Genomic DNA, 17421 nt, shown 5'->3' with positions numbered 1-17421 from the left:
CTTCATTTGAAAATTTCATTACCGAAAATATTGGACTCAAGTACTCGAGGGTCAAACTTGACCCGGACCCGAGTACCCGACACTTACACTAGATGATAATAAAACTAAGGAATAAAGTAAAATAGCATTGTGCATCTTAATTCCAGCACTGAACATGGTAAAGTTTGTTTTTTAAAAGTCTGTTTTTTATTTAATGACCTCACTAGAACACACTGATTTTTTATCTTATCATCGGCTATTGGACGTCAAATATATGGTCATTCTGACAGGTTTTTTTAGAGAAAACCCGCTGTCGCCACATAGGCTACTCTTTTATGACAGGCAGCAAGGGATCTTTTATTTGCACTTCCCACAGGCAGGATAGCACAAACCATGGCCTTTGTTGAACCAGTTAGGGATCACTGGTCGGTGCAAGTGGTTTACACCTACCCATTGAGCCCTGCAGAGCACTCACTCAGGGTTTGGAGTCGATATCTGGATTAAAAATCCCATGTCTCGACTGGGATCCGAACCCAGTACCTACCAGCCTGTAGACCGATGGCCTAACCACGACGCCACCGAGGCCGGTCACTGAACATGGATGCCAAATCATGCATTCCACACATTTTGCCTTTATTTTGTTTTCCCTTCGTATTTCATAGCCCTATAATGTAACCGGTGGCAAGCATATGACAAAAGAACGTAAACATATAATTAATGATAGTTCTCTTCCTTGCACGGGTACTCGAGTCTTGAGAACGGACTCAAGTCTTGCTAGACTCAGCCTGTGCTCGAGTACTCATGGAAACCCTATTTTGGTGGCTGTCACCTTTTGCTGTGACTATCTATGTGTTCCCTTAATAATTAAATTTCCGTTACATTCATTACAATGTAACGTCATCCCATTGGTCCAGACATAGCATAGCAATGGGAGTTTGTTCATATCGATCTCGATGAATGTAAAAATTACCTTGTCAGGGAACGTCATATCTGTTGACATCATTTTATATGGGCAAGTTGTCTTATACTTACCATGCTAAACTTGGGTTAGTTCGTTTAAACACCAAATAGACATACCGGTAGTTTACAATGTGCTGACATATGCCATTAAACAATTTGTTTTGTTCAGTGTAGACCCACGTCACAAGTTAACAGGCTGGGTGTGTCCGGTATCGCTTGTTATAGGGCTAAAAGGTTCATTGCATTTCACTTTAACCAGGGGCAGCATTTAGCTCAGTAGGTTGAATCTCGCATGAGGTGCTTGCGTTGCAGGATCGAACCACCTTGGTGTTGACTGGGTTACATGGTAGCAAACTTGGGTTAGTTCGTGTAAATCACTCACCAGTATCTAAGATGGTCAGAGCTGCATCATATTTCTCCCTGACCAAGGGATTCTTCAGAGACTGTATAATCCTTCTCTTTTGCTTGTCCATACGGACCAAGTGGTCCCTCAAATCAGAGGAAGAGCTGTCAAAGATCTGTCCACCAAACAAGGCATAGGAGGGAGCACCCTGTCTGGACAGATGCTTGGTATCTGGTTTCATAACTGTAATAAAAACATAAAAATGTAACAAGGAAAGGATAGCAACAGTTGCTTAATGTCACTACAGAGCTCTATTTGATGTCTAACATTATTATTTTTATACTTGTCAAGAGGTATATGGTATATATCAAATATGGAGGAATAGAGAGGGATATATAGAGAGAGAGATAACGAGGAAGAGAGTTAGAGGGGTGGTGGGTAGGAAGTAAGAACATAGCCCAGTGGTTAAATGCTCCCATGATGCAGTCTAGGAATGACCCCCGTTAGTGGGGACATTGGGCTATTTCTTGTTCCAGCCAGTGCTTGACAACTGGTGTAACAATTAAAGGTCATGGTATGTACCATCCTGTCTGTGGGATGTTGCATATAGAAGATCTCTTGCTACTAACTGAAAAGAGTAGCCCATAGCAGGGCTTCTAGAAATTTTGTAAAATCCACTAGCCATGGGATCAGTAATTTAAAAAATGTACTAGCCATGATAAAAAATTCACTAGCCCTACTTTACTTTAAGTTAATAGAATTTTACTAAATACATGTAGTAGTAATAATCAGATATGTCAGAGGGTCTATACTAAAGAGGCTTAAAAACACTGACATAGTGGTTGGAGTAGGGGTCAGTATATTCATATTTACAAAATAGACTTAACTGCAACATTTGACAATTTTTGTTTTTCACTAGCTGTCGGGCATGGCAATTGTAGTTATTTACTAGCCCAACATTGAAAATCACTAGCCACGGGAGTGGGGCTATCATAATCTAGAAGCCCTGCCATAGTATTGTTACAGTGTCTTTCTGATGCCCTATAACTGTAATAAACACATTTAGTGTATCATTGTACTGACGTGGCTTTTGGCGTAGGGCCTCCACGAGTCGAAAATATTGGACTCAAGTACTCGAGGGTCAAACTTGACCCGGACCCGAGTACCCGACACTTACACTAGATGATAATAAAACTAAGGAATAAAGTAAAATAGCATTGTGCATCTTAATTCCAGCACTGAACATGGTAAAGTTTGTTTTTTAAAAGTCTGTTTTTTATTTAATGACGTCACTAGAGCACACTCTAAATATGTCAAATATGTGGTCATTCTGACAGGTCTTTTTAGAGGAAACCCGCTGTCGACACATAGGCTACTCTTTTACTACAGGCAGCAAGGGATCTTTTATTTGCACTTCCCACAGGCAGGATAGCACAAACCATGGCCTTTGTTGAACCAGTTAGGGATCACTGGTCGGTGCAAGTGGTTTACACCTACCCATTGAGCCTTGCGGAACACTCACTCAGGGTTTGGAGTCGATATCTGGATTAAAAATCCCATGTCTCGACTGGGATCCGAACCCAGTACCTACCAGCCTGTAGACCGATGGCCTAACCACGACGCCACCAAGGCCGGTCACTGAACATGGATGCCAAATCATGCATTCCACACATTTTGCCTTTATTTTGTTTTCCCTTCATATTTCATAGCCCTATAATGTAACCGGTGGCAAGCATATGGCAAAAGAACGTAAACATATAATTAATGATAGTTCTCTTCCTTGCACGGGTACTCGAGTCTTGAGAACGGACTCGAGTCTTGCTAGACTCATCCTGTGCTCGAGTACTCATGGAAACCCTATTTTGGTGGCTGTCACCTTTTGCTGTGACTATCTATGTGTTCCCTTAATAATTAAATTTCCGTTACATTCATTACAATGTAACGTCATCCCATTGGTCCAGACATAGCATAGCAATGGGAGTTTGTTCATATCGATCTCGATGAATGTAAAAATTTCCATTACATTCATTACAATGTAACGACATCCCATTGGTCCAGACATAGCATAGCAATGGGAGTTTGTTCATATCGATCTCGATGAATGTAAAAATTACCTTGTCAGGGAATGTCATATCTGTTGACATCATTTTATATGGGCAAGTTGTCTTACTTGGCATTATTGTTTATGGATAAAAACAATAATTAGAAGATAACCAAATGGAGTTTTTAATTTTGTGGGTGACCAAATAGACATACTGGTAGTTTACAATGTGCTGACATGCCATTAAACAATTTGTGAACATGTTACATGGTAGCAAACTTGGGTTAATTAGTCCATTTAAACACCAAACAGACATACCAGTAGTTTACAATGTGCTGACATGCCATTAAACAATATGTGAACATGTTACATGGTAGCAAACTTGGGTTAGTCCATTTAAACACCAAACTGTCATACGGGTAGTTTACAATGTGCTGACATGCCATTAAACAATTTGTATGTTACATGGTAGCAAACTTGGGTTAGTCCATTTAAACACCAAACTGTCATACGGGTAGTTTACAATGTGCTGACATGCCATTAAACAATTTGTATGTTACATGGTAGCAAACTTGGGTTAGTCCATTTAAACACCAAACTGTCATACCAGTAGTTTACAATGTGCTGACATGCCATTAAACAATTTGTGAACATGTTACATGGTAGCAAACTTGAGTTAAGTCCATTTAAACATCAAATAGACATACCAGTAGTTTACAATGTGCTGACATGCCATTAAACAATTTGTGAACATGTTACATGGTAGCAAACTTGAGTTAGTCCATTTAAACATCAAATAGACATACCAGTAGTTTACAATGTGTTGACATGTCATTACACAATTTGTGCACATGTTACATGGTAGCAAACTTGGGTTAGTTTGTTTAAACACCAAATAGACATACGGGTAGTTTACAATGTGCTGACATATGCCATTAAACAATTTGTTTTGTTCAGTGTAGACCCACGTCACAAGTTAACAGGCTGGTGTGTCCGGTATTCGCTTGTTATAGGGCTAAAAGGTTCATTGCATTTCACGTTAACCAGGGGCAGCATTTAGCTCAGTAGGTTGAATCTCTCATGAGGTGCTTGCGTTGCAGGATCGAACCACCTTGGTGGATCCATTCAGTTGACTGGGTTTTTCTCGTTCTAACCAGTGTACCACAATTGGTCAAAGGCCATGGTATGTGCTTTCCTGTCTGTGGGAAAGTACATATAAAAAGATCCCTTGCTACTAATATAAAAATGAAGCGGGTTTCCTCTCTAAGACTCTGACATCCAATAACCAATGATTTTGTAAGTAAAGAATGTGCTCTAGTGATGTCGTTAAACAAAACAAACTTTAACTTTAACTTGATTTTCCACTTATGTCCAATTAGGGTTTAAGCATAATGTCCTGGGCAACCACCTCCGCTATCTGTCTGTCTCTCAAGGAACTGTTTGATTGTTGTTAACGAGGCAACTAATTGAAAGGAATATTTTATCAACAGATGGTTATTTCGACACATGATCAAGAAACACAGAGAAAACCTGCAACCACCACATCAGGGTAAAATTACGTACCCTAAAATCTTGAAATTAAAACTAATATTTATATTTTTTAATTTTTTAGATAGATGACTATCACTGTCATTTGATAGTAAGAGAAGTGCTGTTTAAAATTTATCAAAGCACATGTAATGCTGTGTCCAATTTCAAAATTTAAAACATAACCAACTAGTAGGGACAATTATATTATGGGTTGTACTTTTTACTACACACCAGCAAATTGTTTTCTGGTAGTAAATGTGACTGGCTATTAAAGCAGCAAGGGATCTTTTATATGCACTTTCCCAATGACAGGACATCACATACCACAGAACTTGATGTACCAGTCATGCGGCACTAGTCCATAGATGGCAATTGATCCTGCAATCCACTACACCTCACGCGAGCACTCTACCATTGAGACACATCCCATGAGATGTGAACTCAGTACCTACCAGCCTTATGTCTGATAGCTTAACCACTACCTACCTACCTACCTACCTACCTACCAGCCTTGTCTGATAGCTTAACCACTACCTACCTACCTACCTACCAGCCTTATTTCTGATAGCTTAACCACTACCTACCTACCAGTCTTATGTCTGATAGCTTAACCACTACCTACCTATACCAGCCTTATGTCTGATAGCTTAACCACTACCTACCTACCAGCCTTATGTCTGATAGCTTAACCACTACCTACCTATACCAGCCTTATGTCTGATAGCTTAACCACTACCTACCTACCTACCAGCCTTATGTCTGATAGCTTAACCACTACCTACCTACCAGCCTTATGTCTGATAGCTTAACCACTACCTACCTATACCAGCCTTATGTCTGATAGCTTAACCACTACCTACCTACCAGCCTTATGTCTGATAGCTTAACCACTACCTACCTACCTACCAGCCTTATGTCTGATAGCTTAACCACTACCTACCTACCAGCCTTATGTCTGATAGCTTAACCACTACCTACCTACCTACCTTACCACTACCTACCTACCAGCCTTATGTCTGATAGCTTAACCACTACCTACCTACCTACCTACCTACCAGCCTTATGTCTGATAGCTTAACCACTACCTACCTACCAGCCTTATGTCTGATAGCTTAACCACTACCTACCTACCAGCCTTATGTCTGATAGCTTAACCACTACCTACCTACCTACCTACCAGTGATAGCTTAACCACTACCTACCTACCTACCAGCCTTATGTCTGATAGCTTAACCACTACCTACCTACCTTAACCAGCCTTATGTCTGATAGCTTAACCACTACCTGCCTACCAGCCTTATGTCTGATAGCTTAACCACTACCTGCCTACCAGCCTTATGTCTGATAGCTTAACCACTACCTACCTACCAGCCTTATGTCTGATAGCTTAACCACTACCTACCTACCAGCCTTATGTCTGATAGCTTAACCACTACCTACCTACCAGCCTTATGTCTGATAGCTTAACCACTACCTACCTACCAGCCTTATGTCTGATAGCTTAACCACTACCTACCTACCTACCTACCTACCTACCAGCCTTATGTCTGATAGCTTAACCACTACCTACCTATACCAGCCTTATGTCTGATAGCTTAACCACTACCTACCTACCAGCCTTATGTCTGATAGCTTAACCACTACCTACCTATACCAGCCTTATGTCTGATAGCTTAACCACTACCTACCTACCAGCCTTATGTCTGATAGCTTAACCACTACCTACCTACCTACCTACCTACCAGCCTTATGTCTGATAGCTTAACCACTACCTACCTACCACTACCAGCCTTATGTCTGATAGCTTAACCACTACCTACCTACCAGCCTTATGTCTGATAGCTTAACCACTACCTACCTACCTACCTACCAGCCTTATGTCTGATAGCTTAACCACTACCTACCTACCTACCTACCTACCTACCAGCCTTATGTCTGATAGCTTAACCACTACCTGCCTACCAGCCTTATGTCTGATAGCTTAACCACTACCTGCCTACCAGCCTTATGTCTGATAGCTTAACCACTACCTGCCTACCAGCCTTACGTCTGATAGCTTAACCACTACCTGCCTACCAGCCTTACGTCTGATAGCTTAACCACTACCTGCCTACCAACCTTACGTCTGATAGCTTAACCAATACCTACCTACCTACCTACCAGCCTTATGTCTGATAGCTTAACCACTACCTGCCTACCAGCCTTATGTCTGATAGCTTAACCACTACCTGCGTACCATGCCTTACGTCTGATAGCTTAACCACTACACCACCAACGCCAGTGTTAAAATGCTATGAGCCACTGTGATCGACATAGGAAATTGTAGGCTTACTGTAAGTAAGTTTTTCTTAACGTGACATGATATCAGGACCTTGAGATGTTTGTGAACATACTGGTGACCAGGTATCATATCCAAACTGAGACTGATCCACCACATAGCTCCTTAAAACATATTTCTAGATCTTACCACACTTTTCAATGGTCTTGGAACTGCAGTCGATACTGTGAAACAAGACAAATCTCGAATCAGTTGCAGTCATTTTGGCAAAATCCAGAAACTTGCAGGTGCAGTCTAACTGGTGTTCACGGATATCACTGAAATTCAATCAAGATGTCAATTATAAGACATATTTTTTATGGATACACCATTAGGGATGGAGTGCAACTTTAAGAACTGGCAGCTACACTATTCCAAAATACTCTGACATGCATTACTGCAATGCAATGGACAGATTGTCCATGCTTTCACTAAACAAATGTATTTTAATAGCTTTAAAGACTAGGAACAAGGCTCTATACATTAACTCTTGTCTAATTAATTGCCTGCAACAGGTGATTTAGGATGTATAATTAGAAAACTGTTCCAACAACTTCTATTAAGATATATATTCTATCAGTCTTCACCAGGAGAGGCATGTGTGATCACTCCTGCTCACCTTCACACTCACCTGCAAAGGTTTAGGAGAGTGGCAAATTGATGATCTCAGTTAACAATGTATTTATCTTTTCTGTTGAGAGTTAATGTAGAGCCCTAAATGATCTCAGTTCTCAATGTATTTATCTTTTCTGTTGAGAGTTAATGTAGGGCCCTGAATGATCTCAGTTCACAATGTATTTATCTTTTCTATCGAGAGTTAATGCAAACCCAGAATGATCTCAGTTGTCAGTGTATTTATCTTTTCTGTTGAGAGTTAATGTAGAGCCCTGAATGATCTCAGTTGTCAGTGTATTTATCTTTTCTGTCCAGAGTTAATGTAGAGCCCTGAATGATCTCAGTTAACAATGTATTTATCTTTTCTGTTGAGTTAATGTAGAGCCCTGAATGATCTCAGTTAACAATGTATTTATCTTTTCTGTTGAGTTAATGTAGAGCCCTGAATGATCTCAGTTAACAATGTATTTATCTTTTCTGTTGAGTTAATGTAGTGCCCTGAATGATCTCAGTTAACAATGTATTTATCAGGCTGCGAACCTACACCACCGAGGCCGGTCACTAGTTTAAAGACAAGTGATAAAAGATCACTTTTAAGAAAACAGGTCCACTGCAGAGCATTTACTTTCCTTAGTAACAGAAGAGGGTATACCACAGAGTGGCCAGTGTTTCCAGGTCTAAGAATCTATTTGGATCCATTACTTGACTTTAAAAACCGATCCTGACAGATAGATTAGTAGAGGAAACAAACTCACATCACCAGGGGTCCATGCTGCTGTTTTACACAGGTCGCAAATCTCGGCAAATCTGAGTTGTCCAACCGAAGACATTGGAGTACACGGTTCTCAATACCACAGCCATCGAAAAAAACTGAGAGGGGCTTTCCTCTTGTCGCCACCCATAGGGCGTTGAGTAAAAAAAGAGCAAATAGCAATCTGTAAAAACAAAATAAAAAATTAAATTAAAATTAATAATTGTGTGTGTGTATGTATAAATCTTCTAGACCTTTATTCAAATGAGGAATTGTGAAAGGTTTGATAAATAAAGTTTTACTATGCATTTTTGAAAAATAATTTACAATTGTGTGCATTTATCAAGGAAGTAAAGCAAAAATATAACCCAAAATATTTAAAATGAGTTCTGTTTATAATTGACTAAAAGCACCTGTACAAAGTATGTTTCTTTATTTTTAAAGCATAGGTGGGCATTTATGATGACAGAGCTGCAGGTAATAACTTAGTGATACGTATGCATAAATCTTGGTAAAAGATCCATAAAAAAGCATTTTGAGAGTACTGCTAAAGCAATATACGTCCACTATCGGACCCAATAATGTTTCTTATCTCCTAAATTCAAGGGCCAAACATCTATGAAAAGTGGGTAAATTAGTTGAAGGGCCATAACTCTGTCAAAATTGAGTAAATCGGCATGAAAGGCAAACTTGATCCGTAACAGTACATGATAAAGCTATAAACAAAATTTCAGGTTAATATCTCAAGGCCTTCGGGAAAAAAAGTCCGGGAAAACAAATTTTCATATCTCCTAATTTCAAGGGCCATAACTCATACAAAAAAGGGTAAATCAGCATGAAAGTCAAACTTGATCTATAACAGTACATGGTCAAGCTATACACACAATTTCAGCTCAATATCTCAAAGCCTTCTGCAAAAAAACATCAGGAATATGTGGGACAGACAGATGGACAGATCGACAGACAGAAGGACGGAGATGAAACCTATAGTCCAGTCCGGCTGGACCGGTTGGGGACTAATAACTAGTCTTCTATGATTATCAGTATTATTTTGTTCAGTATTACATCATGATTCACTAAGCAAGTTTCAGAGATTGCTACACAATTTTAAAACAGAAGTTGTTTTCCAATTGTTTTTAATCGACTAGAATTCAAATGTTACTAACCACAATTTTGGAAAACACAGTGTCCCCTGTTTGTATTTAAGTTTATTCAAAAGAATAAAACTCCAATGACTGCATGCCTACATTTTACTTGATAAACAAGAGGTCCCTGGGTATAAACAGTCACCTGGCCCCCACCTACCAGACTTGTGGAATGCATGATACCCATTTTCGGGAGTGGAGTGGCTAGAGAATGATCAAATTCATGATTTTGGTTCTCTAGTTTAAATGCATTTCTCTTATTTATACAAATCTAGTAACATTCACTTTTTTTTTTGAAAGGTTATAAATGCAAAGTTTGTTTTGTTTAAGGAAACCCGCTACATTTTTCCATCAGTAGCAAGGGATCTTTTATATACACCATCCAAAGACAGGACAGCACAAGCGAAGGCCTTTATTCCAGTCGTGGTGCATTGGCTGGAACAAGAAATAGCCAAATGGGCCCACTGATGGGGATCGATCCCAGACAGACCGTGCATCAAGTATGCACTTTACCACTGGGCTATGACCCGCCCCAGTTTAATAAATAAAGTATGAAAGAAAGACAGGTTTTATTTAACAATGCACTCAACACATTTTATTTACGGTTACATGGCACCATATGTCTAGGACCACAGATATTGAGAGAGGAAACCCACTGTCGCCACTTCTTGGGCTACTCTTTTCAATTAGCAGCAAGGGATTTTTATATGCACCATCCCACAGACAGGGTAGTACATACCACGGCCTTTGATATACCAGTCGTGGTGCACTGGATGGAACAAGAAATAGCCCAATAGGCCCACTGACTGGGATCGATCACACAATGACTGCAGATCGAGCGAGTGCCTTACCACTGGGCTATGTCTGCCCACTCCCCAAGATTATGAGTCATATGAGTGTGGGTGTGAAGATTGTTAAAAATACACCACAAATCATGCATTTTGGGAACGTAGTTTCTCTATTATTTTATAGCATTTCTCTGGAAGTACTAAAGAATTTTTAATATTTTCCTTGTGGGCCCTGGGGGTGGGAGATATCAAAATTGTTAAATTTTTTATGTGTCAAATCTTGAAATTTATGGAAGATTTTTAAAAACTGTCTTAGTTTTTTTCCCGTTTTAGACCCCATCCCTCAGGCCACTGAGTAGTTCACCAAGGTAAACATCTACAGTTTGTTTTTTAACTTTTTGACATTTATTGTTACGGCACACAGGCCCGTAGTCAGCCATATTTGCGGGGCGGTGTGTTGAGATATTGGGTGGAACAAAATTTATATCATGAGTGCCGAAGACACTCTAATCGAGGTCTAGGGGTTTCGGGGGCATACTTCTCCAGAAACCTTTTAAATGTAGATGCTCAGAGGTGCATTCTGGAGCTATCTGTGATGGGTTTTTAATATTTTATTTCATGTATTTTGAGGTCGTAGCGCGTACATTTTTTGATAAGACTTCAAGAGCAGCAGTAAACTTTAATTACATTAAAACTGTAAAACTGTAAAACCGTTAACATTGATGAATAATGTACTTAATTGAGTATATTGCATATGTGTATGGGTAAAAGAAACGTAAATATATGGAATGTGCGTATGCTTGCATAATGGGTACATCTCGTACACTATTTTATGATAATTTCCAAATACGCCAATATACTTTATGTCTGATCCGATCATGCATGTCCAAGGTAGAAACCATCAGTCGTGAAATTTAATTTCATGCTTATGCTCAAGTATTTTGTTGAAAAACATATTTTGAATGTCTAGAGATCAGTTTAATTAGAAAAAGATTTCCCATCTTCATTCATCGATAGTGCGATGTCGATAATTCGGGATTTTTTTTTTTAAATCCTCTAAATTCGGGCAAAACTCAGCCTGCCCACCCCACCCCCAACCCTCAGAAACAATTGGAGCCTGTATGCCTGTGAGGGGCTGTATGATGAGTATACGGTTATCATTAACAGACAATGATTCATAGTTTGTAAAAACAGGAATCTAGAATTTTAATAACATTGAATCACTAAACGCGCGCGTGGTAAAAAAAAACCCATCAATGTGTTTAAATTTTGGTATTGGGCATAGCTTTGCTTTCTATTTGGTGTATTGACGGCATCGGAATCGCTTTCGTGAATATTTAAATCAGTTGCTCCCCCTTGACTGTTAATTCGACAAGGGTATTGCAATCGAACTTTATTCGAGACGGAATGAAATGTATGACATGTTAAACATATTTACGGTACCGGTACCAATCATATGGCAGACACGGTTTGAGTTGAGAACGCATTCGACAGTGTCAGCTGTTAAATAAACTCATCTCTAAACAACATGCAATATAAAAAGCAATTCGCCGAATGCAACAAAGTCATTAGTCACATTTAACTGACATTTTATTATTTTTCGGGTGATCGTAGTTGATCAAGATATTTCATAAAGTGTTTATTTTATTGATCAGCTATATTATACCTTTTTTCTTTTTCATAAGAAAAGCATCCAACGTTTGACTTGGCTGCACATTTTTTGCTTCGCTTTCTTTGCTCAGGTCGTCCCATGATAGTCGTAATTTGTAAGTCGACAAAATAGCACTCCACAATTACTTACATGATAAGACTGGTTCTCAAATGAATATAGGTCTCACTATACAGATATCATCTGCCATTGAAACTCATGTTAAATTGCCCAACTTCAAATGAAGATTGCAAATAGAACGGGTTCTCGTTGGCACTAACAACATACACCATTGCGAACATACATTATATAAACATTTATTTTCACTCAAAAATTGAGAACATTTCCGTCTTAGTTTTTTGCTATATGACCGCATCTGACTGTAATACCAGTCCGAACAGGTGGTTCATTAACCGATTCACTCGAGCTGTCTCTTACGCTATATGCCCATGTCCCAAAAGGTCGATGCACAATATTACAAAATGGCATGGGCAAAATACAGCCAGAAGGCTTACCATTAAACAGACATACTGTTTTAAATTCTTCACCATTTCCTAGAAGTGAATATGTGAGCCATAACTTGTGTCATAATTAGAAACTATAGTGGACCGTGATCAATGAACTCTCACCCGGAAGTCATCTTTGTAGTGAGACCATATCCATAACGACACCTTGTAATATCGTTCATGCATTAACGCATGCACCATTTTAGGCCAAAAAAATATTTATGGAAATTTCCGAACGCTGAAATTAATGTTTGAACTTCTACAGAGACGAGACAAATAATATCAAAGGGCGGGCTTCCAATAATGGTTTCGAATAAACTAGCATTTAACCTTCTGAGTACTGCAGGCGAGATATCTCGCCCGACGTCACGTCAGTCGATATACTGTACACTCTATACAGTGCATTCCCCAATTCATATTTCCCGCCGTTTTGCACATGACACTCACCGGAAACGGAAATATAATTAAAGAAAAAAGTATTTTTTTTCAAAATGGTTGATTTTGTATTGATTTTTTCAGGAAGTATTTTCGCTTGACAACAATGGTGGCACGTCGCGGTCATTTTCAGGGATCGATAGCTGATTGTGACAGCTAATTTGATAATAAATTTGATCGTTTTACCAACAATGAAAATTACCAAATATTGCAATATGAATCGTAGTTCGGGTTTAAAAAAAAATTCTGGTCAGAAAACCACTGTTATCGGGAATAATGGACATAAATACTGGACAGCTGGCCACAAATGCCCGTAAGTAAACGCAACTTTTTATTTTTTTTTTGCCTAATTTTAATCACCATTAGCCGATCTAAAATAATAAAATTAAAAAAAAAAGCCACGAAAATAATACTTACCGATTCATATATGAACTATATTTCATGTATTTATAAAACATTTAAGTGAATATATGTGAGTAAAAACTATAAACTTGTACCCACTCAACGTCGTTAATCCAGTAGTCTAAAGGTTAATACAACCATCTGTTAGGGTAAACATTAAAATACTTATAATAGGAAATAAAAAGCATTATACATTTTTGGGCGGAACTCCAATTCTCGCTGGGGGGGGGGGGGGGTGTGTGAAATAAAAAACATTATACATTTTTGGCCGGAACTCCAATTCTCGCTAGGGGGGGGGGGGGGCATGGAGGAATAATAAGCATTATACATTTTTGGCCGGAACTCCAATTCTCGCTGGGGGGGGGGGGGGGGGGCGTTTGCACCCCTCTTGGCTACGGCCTGGCACAGCAATAAACATCACAAAAATAAATATTGTGCTGCAGACATTTATCTAGATGAACTAGCCACAGGTATGTGTCAGAATGATCAATTTCACAATTTTGTTTTTCAAAAGTAAAATTTTCGTCTAAAGAAGATTTTGAAATCTAGAGACCAATAAATGTCAAAATGTTAAAAAAGGTAGATGTTTACCTTGGTGAAAGAGGCTCTGATATCTGCATTCACACACACACACACACACACACACACACACACACACACATAATAATAATAATAATAATAATGAATAAACTTTACGTGTTTGACTTCATCTTCATTCTATGAATTTAAATCAAAAAGTCATAGCAACGTATAGTGACGTTTTATACAAAGGAAAACGTTCAGAATTATCTCCCCTTTACATGAGCGTCAGTCGGTGGGGGGAGGGTACACCTTGTCTATAATACTTTGCAACACAATAAACGACGGACCTCTAATAAGCGCCGGGCCACCAATAAACTCTGGGGAAGACAGCCGAATACTGATTACTCCTTGGCATAACTGAAAAAAAAAAAAAATCCCATACACACACAGAAAAAAACGTATTAAAAATGACGGGTCCCTTTTTATGATCACTTCCTGTCTCAAAACGTAGAACCGGATGAATTGATGGCTAGAGTTAGCAAGGATGTTATGTGAAACTTTAATTAGGTTTGTTGACCATTTTCATGTTATTGATTTAAGTTACAGTAAACTATTATGTTGATTGCGCGAACCATGCACCAGAAAACAAACTGAACCAAAATGATAACGGTCACGTGGTATACCAACGTCTGTGACGTTTACACAGGAAGATTCCCTCTAAAAATAGATTGGACCTCGCTTGCTTACCGTTTTTTCTCGAGTGCGCGCTGCATTTTAAGAAATACAAAAAATGCATTTCGTGGTTTTACAAACATCAGGATTACCAGGATTACAAAAAAGCACGTAATGGTGAACAACTAGCCATAACTAGGGCGTGTCCTTTTAATATTTGTTAGAATTAAAGGGACATTCCTGAGTTTGCTGGAATTTTTAAGATGTTGTCGACTAACAGAGCCTTTTTGCCGACATATCAAATATATTTTTCTGTATAAAATATTAGTGGCTGTATATTAAAAGTGTTTTTGATTGTTCTAATATTTGTACAAAAGTCTGAACCAAATTGTTAACAACTACAAACAATTTCTCTCCTACTTTAATTACCGTTACATTTCCCCAAAATTTTGACCACACACAAGTTGTGAAAAAACCATTACAGTGACATAGATTCCACATATGAGACTGTAACGATGTCGCCAGTATCAACTTTGCTGAGATAGCATAGGGCAAAATACATGCAGTTTTGTGCCGTCTGCCATTTTTATTTTTATGGAATACTCTTCAAGAGGGGTGAAAGCCTCCAAAGTATGTGACCTAATTAATATAAAATCAATGATCTCTAGTGGAATACTCTTCAAGAGGGGTGAAAGCCTCCAAAGTATGAGACCTAATTAATATAAAATCTGTGATCTCAAGTGGAATACTCTTCAAGAGGGGTGAAAGCCTCCAAAGTGTGCGACCTAATTACTATACAATCAGTGATCTCTAGTGGTATACTCTTCAAGAGGGGTGAAAGCCTCCAAAGTATGCGACCATTGACAATAAATAAATACACTTTTATTTGTCATACAGTTGTTATGCAGTATATACCAGAGGTTGAAACTGATGCGGGGTACCCCCAAAAATGGAAGTGCAATTTTCAGCAAAAATGACGGTTGCTATTAAAAACATTAATTAAATCTCTTAAATGATACGTGACCCCCCATTTTCTTGCAGGTAGATTAGATGTGAGGTGCCACACTTTCTATTGTTGTACTTACTGGGTGTGTTGAAACGCTGCTTATATCAGTTTTATTAGTAAACGTTAACATTATCGGCAATAGGAATTGATTTGGTCTATTAGAACCTACAGAGACGAGACAAATAATATCAAAGGGCGGGCTTCCAATAATGGTTTCGAATAAACTAGCATTTAACCTTCTGAGTACTGCAGGCGAGATATCTCGCCCGACGTCACGTCAGTCGATATACTGTACACTGTATACAGTGCATTCCCCAATTCATATTTCCCGCCGTTTTGCACATGACACTCACCGGAAACGGAAATATAATTAAAGAAAAAAGTTTTTTTTTCCAAATGGTTGATTTTGTTTTGATTTTTTCAGGAAGTATTTTCGCTTGACAACAATGGTGGCACGTCGCGTTCATTTTCAGGGATTGATAGCTGATTGTGACAGCTAATTTGATAATAAATTTGATCGTTTTACCAACAATGAAAATTACCAAATATTGCAATATGAATCGTAGTTCGGGTTTTAAAAAAAATTCTGGTCAGAAAACCACTGTTATCGGGAATAATGGACATAAATACTGGACAGCTGGCCACAAATGCCCGTAAGTAAACGCAACTTTTTTTTTGTAATTTTAATCAGCATTAGCCGATATATATTTCATATATTTCATGTATTTATAAAACATTTAAGTGAATATATGTGAGTAAAAATTATAAACTTGTACCCACTCAACGTCGTTAATCCAGTAGTCTAAAGGTTAATACAACCATCTGTTAGGGTAAACATTAAAATACTTATAATAGGAAATAAAAAGCATTATACATTTTTGGGCGGAAATCCAATTCTCGCTGGGGGGGGGGGGGGGAGGGTGCGTGAAATAAAAAGCATTATACATTTTTGGCCGGAACTCCAATTCTCGCTTGGGGGGGGGGGGGGGGAGGGTGCGTGAAATAAAAAGCATTATACATTTTTGGCCGGAACTCCAATTCTCACGGGGGGGGGGGGGGGGGGGGGCGTGGAGGAATAATAAGCATTATACATTTTTGGCCGGAACTCCAATTCTCGCTGGGGGGGGGGGGGGGGGGCGTTTGCACCCCTCTTGGCTATGGCCTGGCACAGCAATAAACATCACAAAAATAAATATTGTGCTGCAGACGTTTATCTAGATGAACTAGCCACAGGTATGTGTCAGAATGTTCAATTTCACAATTTTGTTTTTCAAAAGTAAAATTTTCGTCTAAAGAAGATTTTGAAATCTAGAGACCAATAAATGTCAAAATGTTAAAAAACGGACCGTAGATGTTTACTTTGGTGAAAGAGGCTCTGATATCTGCATTCACACACACACACACACACACACACACACACACACACACACACTAATAATAATAATAATAATAATAATGAATAAACTTTACGTGTTTGACTTCATCTTCATTCTATGAATTTAAATCAAATAGTCATAGCAACGCATAGTGACGTTTTATACAAAGGAAAACGTTCAGAATTATCTCCCCTTTACGTGGGCGGCAGTCGATGCGGGTGGGGGGTACACCTTGTCTATAACACTTTGCAACACAATAAACGACGGACCTCTAATAAGCGCCGGGCCACTAATAAACTCTGGGGCAGACAGCCGAATACTGATTACTCCTTGGCATAACTGAAAAAAATAAAAAATCCCATACACACACAAAAAAACGTATTAA

At 38.8% G+C, this 17421-nt stretch overlaps 1 protein-coding gene across 4 annotated transcripts; it reads right to left on the bottom strand.

Moving 5' to 3' along the window:
* Nucleotides 1-579: 579 nt before the first annotated feature.
* LOC121387753 lies at nt 580-17159 on the bottom strand. Of its 4 annotated transcripts, none has more exons than XM_041518956.1 (4): nt 12136-12391; nt 8541-8720; nt 7321-7448; nt 580-1525 (listed from the first exon to the last, which is right to left on the bottom strand). In XM_041518956.1, the coding sequence occupies exons 1-4, from the start codon at nt 12219-12221 to the stop codon at nt 1314-1316; spliced, it is 606 nt and encodes a 201-aa protein (XP_041374890.1). In that variant the 5' UTR covers nt 12222-12391; the 3' UTR covers nt 580-1313. The 4 variants fall into 4 exon arrangements, 3 of the variants coding, with proteins under 3 accessions (XP_041374890.1, XP_041374892.1, XP_041374891.1); XR_005959868.1 differs by lacking the exon at nt 12136-12391 and adding an exon at nt 14330-14565 and having other exon boundaries at nt 1288-1525; XM_041518958.1 differs by lacking the exon at nt 12136-12391 and adding an exon at nt 17131-17159 and having other exon boundaries at nt 1288-1525.
* Nucleotides 17160-17421: the final 262 nt, after the last annotated feature.

Source organism: Gigantopelta aegis, chromosome 13, assembly GCF_016097555.1.
Source record: "Gigantopelta aegis isolate Gae_Host chromosome 13, Gae_host_genome, whole genome shotgun sequence".
Classification (NCBI taxonomy): Eukaryota; Metazoa; Mollusca; class Gastropoda; order Neomphalida; family Peltospiridae; genus Gigantopelta; species Gigantopelta aegis.
Note: the sequence above shows the minus strand (reverse complement) of the source record. Positions and strands in the feature narration are given on the sequence as shown.

Excerpts from the sequence above, each read along its gene's own strand:
- LOC121387753 (XM_041518956.1), bottom strand. The coding sequence starts at position 12,221 with ATGGGACGACCTGAGCAAAGAAAGCGAAGCAAAAAATGTGCAGCCAAG. Across the intron at positions 8,721-12,135 it reads TCTTATGAAAAAGAAAAAAG|ATTGCTATTTGCTCTTTTTT; the intron begins GTATAATATAGC and ends TTGTTTTTACAG. Across the intron at positions 7,449-8,540 it reads CAGCATGGACCCCTGGTGAT|TGATATCCGTGAACACCAGT; the intron begins GTGAGTTTGTTT and ends ATTGAATTTCAG.